The sequence below is a fragment of the Nicotiana tomentosiformis genome, chromosome 7 (genome assembly GCF_000390325.3).
Source record: "Nicotiana tomentosiformis chromosome 7, ASM39032v3, whole genome shotgun sequence".
NCBI classification, from domain to species: Eukaryota; Viridiplantae; Streptophyta; class Magnoliopsida; order Solanales; family Solanaceae; genus Nicotiana; species Nicotiana tomentosiformis.
The window spans coordinates 119,637,274-119,651,249 of record NC_090818.1 but is presented as its reverse complement, the minus strand read 5'-3'; the positions used below and the strand labels follow the sequence as shown (position 1 = coordinate 119,651,249).

General features: G+C 42.3%; 1 protein-coding gene across 1 annotated transcript; it reads right to left on the bottom strand.

Annotated features, from left to right (window-relative positions):
* Positions 1-886: 886 nt before the first annotated feature.
* On the bottom strand, positions 887-2,123 carry LOC138896284 (uncharacterized). The gene is made up of 3 exons (XM_070181081.1): positions 2,006-2,123; positions 1,369-1,666; positions 887-1,250 (listed from the first exon to the last, which is right to left on the bottom strand). The coding sequence occupies exons 1-3, from the start codon at positions 2,121-2,123 to the stop codon at positions 887-889; spliced, it is 780 nt and encodes a 259-aa protein (XP_070037182.1).
* Between the last annotated feature and the right edge of the window lie 11,853 nt (positions 2,124-13,976).

Here is a 13,976-nt window from a genome sequence, read left to right as displayed (position 1 = left end):
GTAATGACCGTACCGAGTCCTGAAAGCAGCTTTAGGGATATCTGGCTCCCGAATCTTCAACTGATGATAGCCTGAATGCAAGTCGATCTTAGAGAACACACTGGCACCCTGAAGGTGATGAAATAGGTCATCAATATGTGGAAATGGATACCTATTCTTCATTGTAACCTTTTTCAGTTGGCGATAATCAATACACATTCGCATAGAACTATCCTTCTTATTTACAAACAAGACCGGAGCATCCCAAGGCGACATACTAGGCCTCATAACCCCCTTATCAAGGAGTTCCTGAAGTTGCTCCTTCAATTCCTTCAACTCAGCTGGTGTCATACGATACGGTGGAATATAAATGGGTTGAGTGCCCGGTGCCGAGTCAATATCAAAATCAATATCCCTATCGGGCGGCATGCCCGACAGGTCTACAGGAAAAACATCTAGAAAATCCTTGGCAACCTCGGCATCGCCAACGTCACGGTCTTAGCAATAAGAGGTTAGATATAGTCTCCAATCCCCCAATAGTCACTACACACGACTCATATACACAGTCCATAACAATAGTATCGCCCACTGGCATAGATACACGAACAGATGAAACTAAGGACTCACGGGGCATATACAGATAATGAGCAAAATATGATGATACATACGAATAAGTGGAACTAGGGTCAAATAATGCAGAGGCATCCCTGTGGCATACTAAGACAATACATGTGATCACTGCATCGGAAGCAACAACATCTGGTCTGGCAGGGATAGCATAGAATCGGGTCTGACCGCCCCCTGCTCGGCCTCTCCCTCTAGGGTGACCTCTAGCTACTTGGGCCCCACCACGAGCTGGCTGAGTGGGTGGTATAACTGCTTGTGCGAGTGCCATAGGCCAAGAACTCTATTGTAGAGCCCCACTCAATAACCTAGGGCAATCGCTCTTGATATGACTAAAGTCTTCGCACTCGAAACAACCCCTCCTATGGCGGAACTGCTGCTCTAGATAACCCGAGGAACTACCTATAGAAGCCTGAGCGGACGAGGCATGGCGAGAACTCTGTGCTGGTAGTGCACTGAATGAAGACTGGCCTGAATGAGGACTGTAAGAACCATGGATAGCTGATGTGCCACGATGAGCTGGACGAGTCGTCTGAGCGGGTATATAAGGACGACCCCTGTGGTGGTAGGACTTCCCCCTAGAAGGTACACCACCAAAACCGCCCGAACCTTGAGGCCTCTTGGCCTCCCTCTCACCCCGCTCTTGGCTGCGCACCATATATATATATTGAGCAATGTCAACCACCTCATCAAAAATGGCACCAGATACTCTCTCTCTCTCTAATCATAAGAAACTGCAACCGATACGTGAGGCCATCAATTAACCTTATGATCCTCTCCCGATCAGTGAGAACCAACCAAATTGCGTGACGAGCTAACTCTAAAAACTTCATCTCGTACTGGGTCACAGACATACTATCTTGTCGAACCTTCTCAAAAGATCTGCGCAACTCCTCCCTACGAGACTGCGGGACGAACTTCTCCAAGAAAAGAATGGAGAACTCCTGACATATAAGTGTTGTTGCACTGACCGGCCTGTGCCTCTCATAAGCCTCCCACCATCTGAAGGCAGCCCCAGAAAACTGAAGAGTAGTGAACGAGACCCCACTACTCTCTAGAATACCTGTTGTATGAAGCATACGCTGATAGCTATCCAAGAAGCCTTGGGCATCCTCCGACTAAGCTCCGCTAAATGATGGAGGCCGAAGCCTCTCAAATCTCTCAAGTCTTCTCTTCTCATCATCAGTCATAACTGGGACCACCAGAACCTGAGCAACTGCAACCGGCTAGGCTGGTGGTGCCTCCGGTGTCTAAAGTCCATGCATCACCTGCTCTAGAGTATGGGCAGTGGGGGTATGAGTATCTCCCCCGACCTGAAAAGTGGCTGGTGCAGCCTGAGCCGAAATCACCTGAGCAAGACCAGTGCAAACTGTCAATATCTGGGCCAAAGTCTCCTAGAGGCCTGGAATCACAATGGGCACAGCTGGTGCCTGAGCTTGCCCCACTGGATCAACTACATCTGGAACCCGCTCCTGAGATGGGGCAACTGGTGTATCTGCAGGTGTTGCTCTAGCTGTCATACGAGTTGCACCGTTACCCCTACAGCGGGCCCTACCATGACCTCGGCCTCTCATTGCCCTAGTTGGTGGTACTGGTGGATGTACATCCTATCTGATAGCACATGTCCTCACCATCTGTGAGATAATAGAATACATGAATTTAGTCGCCGGAAACAAAAAACCTGCACGACAAGAATACAAGAATGTGAAATTTCCTAAGGGTTTGGCAGCTTCTCGAAGAGAAGTACATACGTCTCTGTATCGATCCGCAATACTCTACTAAACTTGCTCATGACTCGTGAGACCTATGTAACCTAGGCTCCGATACCAACTTGTCACGACCCAAAATCCTACCTTGTCGTGATGGCGCCTACCGTGGTACTAGGCAAGCCGACATTTATGAAATAACTCTAACACTTAACAAAAAAATAGATTTAAAATAGTTTAAATGATAACAAATTCTCATAAACAAGATAGAAATCCAAAATACAACACGGAAATTCCCAACAGCAGGGTGTTACTGAGTACATGAGCATCAATACATCACAAGTCTGGAAAACACTGTCTAATATAGTCTGAAACCAAATACAATAACTAGAAAATAGGGAAATAGAAACAAGGCATGCGAAACGCCCGCAGCTACCTCGAAATCTCCAGAAGACCAACTGTGCGCAGAAATCAACACATATTGTGTCCGGGAACACCTGGATATGCACACGAAGTGCAGGATATAGTATGAGTACAACCAACTCAGCAAGTAAAAATACTAAATAAAGAACTGAAAGTAGTGACGAGCTTTACAGTTATAGTTCAATTACAGTGATTTTTAATGTGGAAGGTAGGCATGCAAGTTCGCCAATTAAGGCCAAACATTAATCTCATGTCAAGTTCAACTAAAACAGAGTGCAATATCTTTCAGAAATTATCAAGACAATGATACATGGCAGCTAAGTGCAACAAATATGAAATCAAACACATCCTCTCAAAGCCACAGTCACTCGGCCCTCCCATCTACTCAGTTCTCGGCACTCACACTCAATAGGTATATGCGCTCACTGGAGTGTATGTGCAAACTCCGGAGGGGCTCCTTCAGCCTAAGCACTATAATCCGCATGGACAACTCACGTGCTATAATATAATATCTGGATCCGCACGGAAAACTCACGTGCTGCACGAATAACTTACATGCTATAGTGTAATATCTAGATCCGCACGGACAACTCACGTGATACATGTACAACTCACGCGCTATAGTATAATACCTCACAATCAAGCCCTCGGCCTCACTCAGTCATCAACCTCTCCAGTCTCTCGGACTCTCAGAAATCATAATAAGCAGCCCAGACAACAATGATATGATGCATCAAAAATGAACAATAGAGACTGAGATGTAATATACAAATAGACTGTGACTGAGTACAAGACAGCAATTTAGCAGATAATTCAACATGTACACGACCTCTGTGGGTCCCTATAATGCACACAAATAGTCAAAACAAGATTTGTGGTTCAATTTCACTAATACGTGGAGAATAAACAGATAACAACAGATTATTCACTACACAGACCCATGGAATTTGACCAAATCACAATTCATACGGTGCACACCCACACGCCCGTCACCTAGCATGTGCGTCACCTCAACACCAAACACATGACAAGTAATACGGGATTTCGTACCCTCAGAACCAAATTTAGAACTATTACTTACCTCAATTCGAGCAAATCTCTACTCCAATATACCCTTGCCTCGCGAAACGGCCTTTGAATGCCTCGAATATAGCCATGAACAATGTGATATAATCAATACGGACTAAGGGAATCAACTCCATAAGAAAATGCTAAGTTATTAATCAAAATCAAAATCGGCTCAAAAGTCGGCCCACGTCTTGAAATTCAATAAAAGTCATAAAACCCGAAATCCCTCTCAACCACGAGTCTAACCATACCAAATCTATCAAAATCCGACACCAAATCGTCCCCCAAATCCCCAAATCAAACTCTACAAATCCCTAGCCTCAAACTCCCAATTTACACCTTAAATACACACTAACTAGGTGGGCAAATCAATGGGGAAGCAATATTATTGATCAAAAATAAGCACAAGGCACTTATCTCAAGAATCCACTCGTAAACCCTCTCAACAATCGCCTAAACCTTGCTTGAAATGAAGCCAAAATCGTGAACCCTTGTTTTAATAATCAGCCCAGGCTTTTCGCACTTGCGGTCCTATATCCGCACCTGCAGAACCGCTTCTGCGGTCAATTCCTCCATTTCTGTGGAAATCACTTAAGTCCCCCAGGCCCGCATCTGCACTCTAGATTTCACACCTGCGGAGGCGCTTCTGCGGCCTTCTACCCGCTTCTCCGGAAACAAGCCCCTCTCTCAATTCCGCATCTGTGAATCCTTGCTCGCACCTGCGGGCTCAGAGATGCGGTTAGACCCTCGCACCTACGCCCTGCTCACCTCCTCCCTGGCCACTTCTGCAGTTCACCCCTCATTTCTGCGAGATCGCACCTGTGAACCCTACTCCGCAAGTGCGATTACACCATAAGCTGGTGAGCTTCGGCACTTCCCTCAAACTTCAAATCGATCAGTTACCAATACGAAATCAACCCGAGGCCCCCGGGACCTTAACCAAACATACCAATGGGTCTTAACACCTAATACAAACTTAGTCGAGCCTTCAAACCACCTCGAACAACATTAAAAACACAAATCGCACATAGATTCAAGCCTAATGAACTTTGAACTCCCAATTTCTACAAACGATGTCAGAACCTATCAAATCACGTCCGGTTGACCCCAAATTTTGCACACAAGTCACAAACTACACCACGGACCTACTCCAACTTTCGGAATCAGAATCCGACCCCAATATCAAAAAGTTCACTCTCAGTCAATCATTTCCAAAATTCAACTTTCACCATTTCAAGCCTAATTCCACTATGGACCTCCAAATCACAATCCGGACACGCTCCTAAGTCCAAAATCACCTAACAGAGCTAACGAAAATATCAGAACTCTGTTCTGGAGTCATTTACTCAAAGATCAATATCTGTTCAATCATTTCAACTTAAGCTTTCAACCTTTAGAGTAAGTGTCTCATTTCATCCTGAAATCATACCGGACCCAAACTGACTACCTTGTCAAGTCATATAAGAGCTATAAGGTACACTATGAGAAGTAAATAGGGGAAACAGGGCTACAACTCTCAAAACGACCGGTCGGGTAGTTACACTGGTCTGTTGGAAATAAATCAGCCTGAGTCATAGAATCCATGAACCGCAGCATACGGCCCATGACCTCCTGGAATCCCGGTGCCGACATGAAATCCATCAGGGTTGGCTCTGCTGCAGGCACCTCGCCCTGCTCCTCACTAATAGGATCCTCTACTAGATCCACTAATGGAATAAGTGGAGCAACTCTAGGATGCCCTCGTCCTCTACCACGAGCCGGAACCCTCCCTCGGCCTCTACCTCGGCCTCTAGCAATAGGGGGATCAGCTCCTCCATGATCGGGTACATCTATCGAGTGCGTTCTCACCATCTGTGAGAGAATAAGATAAAGATACTTAGCACAACATTAATTGCACGATAGGAGATGAAGAAAGAGTAGTTTTCTAACATCCTATAGCCTCTCGAAGATAAGTACGTACGTCTCCGCACTGATCCGCAAGACTCTATTAGGCTTGCTGATAACTTGTGAGACCTACGTGAACCTAGTACTCTGATACCATGTTGTCACAACCCAATTCCTCCAATAGGCTGTGATGGCACCCAACGTCGCCGCTAGGCAGGCCAACAGTGAACTGACCATGTGATTTCTCTTTTTAATAAGTTTCCAAGTAATTAAATTCCATTTATTAAGAAATTAAGGAGTAGAAAATTTAATGAAATAAAATGAAGGCCACTAAGTGGGAAATCATAGCGATATAAATACTACAAAACCATACTGTCACGACCCAAAATCCAACTAGTCGTGATGGCACCTAATCCAACCCGTTAGGTAAGCCAATTACCAACTATCTGATTTCAATGAAATTAATGAGGCAATTAATTAAAGGAAAATATCTAAAACCAATACTTTTTCCCAAGAACTGGTACTACAAATCATGAGCTTCTAAGAATAGAGTATACAAAGCGGGAATGAAATAAATACATAGTCTGTTTGAATAATACATAAACAGAGCTTTTATAAATCTAAGCCTACCCTAAACAAGAGGTAGCTACAACAGGAAACGCAGGTACATCTTCAAATCCCGCAACCATCTAGTACAGCAACAACAACAGCCAACATCTGCACGAAATGTGCAGAAGTGTAGCATCAGTACAACCGACCCAATGTACTGAGTAAGTAACAAACCTAGCCGTAGGTTGAAAGTAGTGACTAGCTTCCACCAAGGTCGGGTCAACGGACAACTCACGTGCTATAATTTGCACGGACAACTCACGTGCTATAATAATAAAGTATGTTGCAAGCAGTCACAATCAGGCCCTCGGCCTCATTCAGTCATAAACCTCTCAAGCCACTCGGGCATTTCAGTAAAATAGGGCATTCGGCCCAAAACATTTATATGCATCAAAAAAGAGTCATAAAACTGAATTATGATATGCAATGAAATGAATATGACTGAGTATGAATTTTCAATTTAAAAGAAATAATTCACAGCAATATGACCTCTTGGGTCCTAATAATACTGGCACATAGCCTCAATCATGATTTTTAATATGCTTTTCAGCTTAATTTCTCTAACTCATAAAACGCATGGAAAATACCAAGATCATTTAACTACAAAATTTCACAGAAACAATTATGTCACAATTTCTATAGAGCATGCCCACACTCCCATCACCTAGCATGTGCGTCACCTCCCAACAATTCACGAAATACATATATTCAGGGTTCATACCTTCAATTCCAAGATTAGAAGAGTTACTTACCTCGAACAAGCCAAATCCAATGTCGAGCAAGCTAAGCAATGCTCCAGAAATTCCATTCTGCGCGTATCAACTTCCAAACGGCTTGAATCTAGTCACAATTAATTTGATTCAGCTCACAAAATTATAGCAATTAATTCCATATCAAAACGCTAATATTTTCCATAAAATCCAAAATAACGCCCCAAAAATCACTCGTGGGGCCCACGTCTCAAAATCCGACGAAACTCACAAAATACAACAACCCATCCAATTACAAGTTCAACCATACTAATTTCACACAAATCAGACTCCAAATCGGTATTCAAACTTGACAAATTCGTTTTGTGACATTATAGAAATTTCCTTCTATTTCTCTTGAAGATTCAATCATCTTACACCAAAAATGAAAATAAATTCATAGAATATAATCACAAGGGATTTAAGAACACTTACCCCAAGTTGTGTGCAAAATTTCCTCTCCAGAATCGCCCAAACCGAGCTCCAAATGAGAAAACAATCTCGGAACCCTCGTTTTAAATACTGCCCAGCCATTTCTGCACCTGCGGTGCCTGGGCTCGCACCTGCGCATCCGCATTTGCGGAACAAATTGCGTGCCTGCGGACAATGCCAACCTTTCAAAACCTCGCATCTGCGGCACCCTTCTCATATTTGCGGGCTCGCAGATGCGCAAACCCTTCGCACCTGCGTTCTCCCCAGGCCAGCCCCAGTCCGCATCTGTGCCAACACCTTCGCACCTGCGGCCTCGCAGATGCGGCAAATTTCTCGCACCTGCGAGCAATGCCCAGTCCCACTCTTGGCCGCTTCTGCTGCTTATTTCATGCACATGCGACTTCGCAGGTGCGATTACACCAGTAGGCAGCAGTTCCAGCATTTCTTTAAGTCCAAATTTGATTTGTTAACCGTCCAAAACTCACCTGAGGCCCCCCGGGACCTCAACCAATTATATCAACAAGTCCCATAACATAACACGGACCTACTCAAGGCCTCAAATCATAACTAACAACCTCAAAAATACGAACTACACACGGATTTAAGCCTAATAAATTTCTAAATTCTACAAACGACATCGAAACCTATCAAATCACGTGCGATTGACCTCAAATTTTGCACACAAGTCACATTTCGCATTAAGGACCTATTCAAATTTCCAGAATCATATTTCGACCTCGATATCAAAAAGTCAACCCCCCGACCCCCCGGTCAAACTTCCCAAAATTTCATCTTTCGGCATTTTAAACCTAATTCCACTATGGACCTCCAAATAATTTTTCGGACATGCTCCTAAGTCCAAAATCACCATACCGAGCTATTGGAATCATCATAATTAAATTCCGAGGTCATTTATACATAAGTCGACATCCGGTCACTATTTTAACTTAAGCTTTAAACATTGGAACTAAATGTTCCAATTCATTCCAAAACCCCACCGGACCCGAACCAATTGCCCCCGCAATTCATACAACAAATGTAAAGTACAATTTGAGCAGTAAATGGGGAAACGGGGTTGTAATACTCAAAACGACCAGTCGGGTCATTACATTCTCTCCCACTTAAACATACGTTCGTCCTCGAACGTGCCAAGAGTTGTTTCCAAGACATCAAATCACTGTTCCATCCTACCACACACGTACCCGGGGGTGAACCCACATCACCCTATCCCACATAAGGCTTGACTACACAATGCAACTGAAAATCATTAATTTAACCTTAGCCCATAAACCTTGGAGTTTAATTTCCAACCTTTAAAATTTCTTTCAAGACACAAATCTCACATTTACACACCGTATAAAACCGAACAAGTTGCATCGAGTTATAACTATAACCACGGATATAATCAACCAACGTATTATACAACTCGCATGCTCGTAGCACCATTCCTGATCGCAGTGACTACTCCAAACCAACCGCATACTAGCATTAAACCCATATCGAACCAAAACTTATCCCAAAACCTTTGTACACTGTTGATAATAAAAGAAATATGCAAAATTTCATGACCCCTTACCAGATCAACAAGTCACAGAGCCCTCTCGCCCCAACTCGAACCATAATCTTTTTCTGAGCCGACTTTCAATATTATACTCCCGAATATACCGAAATCAAACCTGATAGTACCCATTCTAGGTCCAATGACCTTATATTACTAAACACAACTGTTCCATAGACATGCCTCACCAATATAACTCGGAGCCACAACTCGTGCCATCCACGCACTAATACACAACAATTCAAATGTACCCAGTCATGGAAAATGACTCAAATGAGAGAACTGCCCCACCAGATTAACAAGTACCTCCACAACGAAACGCTGAAAATTCATCATACACCGTAGAACCATCACCCGATTCTAACACGAGGTTCATGTTATATACTCTGAGCCACCCTGATCCAAATTAATAACGACGGAGAGGCAAATGACAAAAATACCACACAAAACCTGAAAGGACATAACCATTACACTATCGATCATGCAATACCCAAGTACTCATCACACTCAAATTCCGCTATAAAGCTCAAATAGAACCGCACTATCTGTGCACATAACCAATGAATCACAACTCTTCGTGGCATAAAGGAGTAACTCACAGATCATTTGAGAACACGAATAAGTTCAACATCAACTGAATGACACATCCCTCAATAATAGAAGTATGGAGCCAACCATCCCAGCTCGGTGTAGAATACACATCTTAATTGGGCCTACCTATGGACCCCCAAATCAACTCGGTTTACCCATAAATAGATAAAAATCCCTCTGAAAATCCATAATGACTGAATCATAACACATTTCATCATCCGGCTAGCTCCGGCCACAACTTCACAGTCCACAACCATGAAACAATCTGCTCCTGGGAACTCCCAGTCTCCAAATCCATAAAATACGCGAATCACCATATTTGATTCCATATCCACCGCCCGAATGCCTAACACCTCTCTCATACACGATCATCCCACGAGAAATACTTTGAAAGTTATTCCGTACCACTTGACAAAATTTGAATATCAGCAGTCTATCAACCATGTGATTACCGCAATACTAATTTATACATTTGTAAGTCAAAATACAATGCGCCTCCTGAAGTCCGCCCCTTTCTCATACAACACCAAGTAGTAATAGTATTCATCTAGTTATTTGAAATCGTCCATGTTGTCCAACATTCGTTACCTTCTCTTCAAGACTGTACTGCCACCTTGTACATGAAAATCTAGCTTTCGTACAACACACATCATGTGAAAGCACAAGAATCTTATTATCAACCTTGAGTCACCAATAATTTACATAACATTTTAGTTAGAAACCTTTCTCTTGCTTCTTTCCAGGAGAAAATCAAAATACACAACACGTTCTCCACACCGGTAAAAACCATCAAGAATACTTTGAAATCCATTTGCACATAATCAAGCCCTTAAAACTAAATTCCTCTAACTAGACCAAGCCACGCAGGTCGCCAAGTCCAGGTGTATTGCCACAAAGCACCTGTAGAAAACCCCCACATCATAAGCACCCAAAGAACCGATCATATCCATTACCATACTGATCCAACCTACTACCCAGTTGTCCTATTTTCTCTGAGTCCCTTCCGAATTTGTCTTTAAATTGATATTTCTTCTTGCTAAAATACCATGATATTTAACCACAACTCACCCTACAAACCTTAGCATAGAACCACAACCCCTACGGCCCATAAGCAATTATATTCTTCTTAAGCACCTTCAAAAATACCACAACTATAACACTCATTCTGAGAATACATTATGTGAATTTGAAATTGCTCTTCTTACCTTCCTTACACAAAAATGTAGAATCCATAGTCATATAGAATTTTCGCAAGTCCAGGCACCATCAAACGCAAATCTCGGATTTTTATCCATACATAAGTCCGAAAACATTCTCAATTTCTATATAAAATTCTCAAACCTACTGGAATTTTCTCGGGAGTCACCCACTTTGCTCACATCTAATTGCACCGCCCAAATGGGCCAAAAGACTCGTGCCCCATTAGCACCACAACACTCAAAGAAGTAACTCTACTTTAACATCACATACCAAATTCATACTTTGTGCGCACTACATCATTCACCAATAGCAACTCACTCATCCCATGATTTTTCATATACTCATCCATGCAATATAATCCGTAACCAGGAATTTTCCTTGATCGAGTCATTTTCAAACTCCACCTCTGCAAGTCATCACTGATTCCCAAGTATACTTTAGACCCAAACAAAATTTGACACATACCCATGAATTGATTTATCTATAGCAGGCTCCCCCACTTGGCTCAAAGCCATAGATTAAAACACTCCATAATTCACAATACCCATACCCTATTGCTATCATATTTCCGTAGTCAGTGCCACAAAATTCTTCTCAAGCTCATGCAAATGACAACCATAAAAATACCCCAAATCATCCGCTAAGATCGCAATCATTCTCTTGATACTCAGGTCGACTTTCTCAGCCAAATTCAAATTCAAATCTCCACACATACGCCCTACTTGCAGAAAAGAAACCCTCCACTCATATTACAAAGACCATACCTACGTAGATTACTCTCCAGGAGATAACCCACCTCCCTAGCCTCAAATTGGTATCTTATTATATCTTTTCGCAGACACAATTTCTACGCAATCACTAAATCTTTCTGAGTCCAAACTCGTTAACTAGACCAGAGAGTTTAATTTGTCCCATAATTTAAACACGTGAAAGATCTTTCAAAACATTCACACTCGAGACTGTACGTCACATCAAATCAAAAATCAAGCATCCAATGGCCTTCCCTTAACATATAAAGGAATCACTTCTCGTTATGTTAAAATCATCTTAACATATCCCGCAGTCACATTATACCCATCATACCGCTATTTCACCGCTCATCGAGCCACAAATTTCACTGTAGGGTTATCACCGGACATATAAGTCCAATTGTACGAGTTACAACTGAAGCTACCGAGCTTAAGCTGCGGTCTAACCATGGCCTCAAGTCCTCCAGACTGGCCCACCACCAAAACACAGAATACTTACCTCGAACCTCGTTCATAGAATCACAAGCCGGTGATGCACAACTGATACTGAGCGCTCATGTGCGCATACGAATACGTGGAAGGAATTCAAAGAGTTTATGTCTCAAGTTGAATCAATCTCACATGATAAGGAAAGAAAGATGGGAAGTATATATCCTAACTGCCCTGTATCCTCTCGAAGATAAGTATGGACGTCATCATACCAATCCGCAAGACTCTACTAGACACTTGCTCATGACTTGTAGAACCTATGAACCTAGAGCTCTGATACCACCTTGTCACGACCCAAAATCCAACTAGTCGTGATTGCTCCTAACCCAACCCGTTAGGTAAGCCAATTACCAACTATCTGATTTCAATGAAATTAACGAGGCAATTAATTAAAGGAAAATATCTAAAACTAATATTTTTTCCCAATAACTGGTAGTACAAATCATGAGCTTCTAAGAATAGAGTATACAAAGCGGAAATGAAATAAATACATAGTCTATTTGAATAATACATAAACAGAGCTTTGATAAATCTAAGGCTACCCTGAACAAGAGGCAGCTATAACAGGAAACGCAGGTACATCTTCAAATCCCTCAACCATCTAGCACAGCAACAACAACAACCAATATCTGCACGAAATGTACAGAAGTGTAGTATCAGTACAACCGACCCCATGTACTGAGTAAGTAACAAACCTAGCTGTAGGTTGAAAGTAGTGACGAGCTCCCACCAAGGTTGGGTCCAAAACTAATAGTCCACAATAATCCATAACAACATAAAGCAAATAATACCAAAAGTAACTCAGGGATAAAATACTCATCCAAATAATGATTTCAAAAATAGTAGTTCTTTCTTTCAAATACATCAGTGAAAATCCAAATCGTTTGCCGAATTTGCCAATAATTCGAATAGTTTGAAAACAATAAATTTCGCCAAAAATCTTTTTACTAATAAATAATATGTTTTGTTTTTGTTTTCCTTCCGGATAACCCGTGTAAAACAAATGCATCACTATGCCCATCTGTCAAAATGTGTGGGAAATCATGAATGATGTAATGTTGTACAGGATGAGGAAAAATACATCTCTATGCATGTATGTCATGTGTGCAACGCAGTGATAAAATCATAAACAGCCCCTTGGGCAGAACATCACTCATATATAGCCCCTCGGGCAAACCTCACAGTCACTCGTGCCACTCGGGCATACCCCACAATCACTCTTGCCACTCGGGCATACCTCACAATCACTCTTGCCACTCGGGCATACCTCACAATCACTCATGCCTCCCAGTCACTCAGCACTCGGCACTCGCACTCAGTAGGTACCTGTACTCACTGGGGTGTGTACAGACTCTGGAGGGGCTCCTTCAGCCCAAGCGCTATAATCTGCATGGACAACTCACATGCTATAATAGAAAAGTATGTTGTAGGCGGGCAGCCCCGATCCACACTCATCCTCACAATCAGGCCCTCGGCCTCACTCAGTCATAAACCTCTCAAGCCACTCAGGCATTTCAGTAAAATAGGGCATTCGGCCCAAAACATTTATATGCATCAAAATAGAGTCATAAAACTGAGTTAAGATATGCAATGAAATGGATTTGACTGAGTATGAATTTTCAATTTAAAATAAATAATTCACAGCAATATGACCTCTGTGGGTCCCAATAATACTGGCACATAGCCTCAATCATGATTTTTAATATGCTTTTCAGCTTAATTTCTCTAACTCATAAAACGCATGGAAAATGCCAAGATCATTTAACTACAAAATTCCACAGAAATAATTATGTCACAATTTCTATATTGCACGCCCACACGCCCGTCATCTAGCATGTGTGTCACCTCCCAATAATTCATGAAATACATATATTCAGGGTTCATACCCTCAATTCCAAGATTAGAAGAGTTACTT

Bases quoted from the DNA above. Each gene is read 5' to 3' on its own strand.
- LOC138896284 (XM_070181081.1), bottom strand. From the start codon at position 2,123: ATGACAGCTAGAGCAACACCTGCAGATACACCAGTTGCCCCATCTCAG. The intron at 1,667-2,005 runs GCCTCTAGGAGA...TTCATACAACAG, and splicing joins TGTGCCCATTGTGATTCCAG to GTATTCTAGAGAGTAGTGGG. The intron at 1,251-1,368 runs GTTAATTGATGG...TATGGTGCGCAG, and splicing joins GATCGGGAGAGGATCATAAG to CCAAGAGCGGGGTGAGAGGG.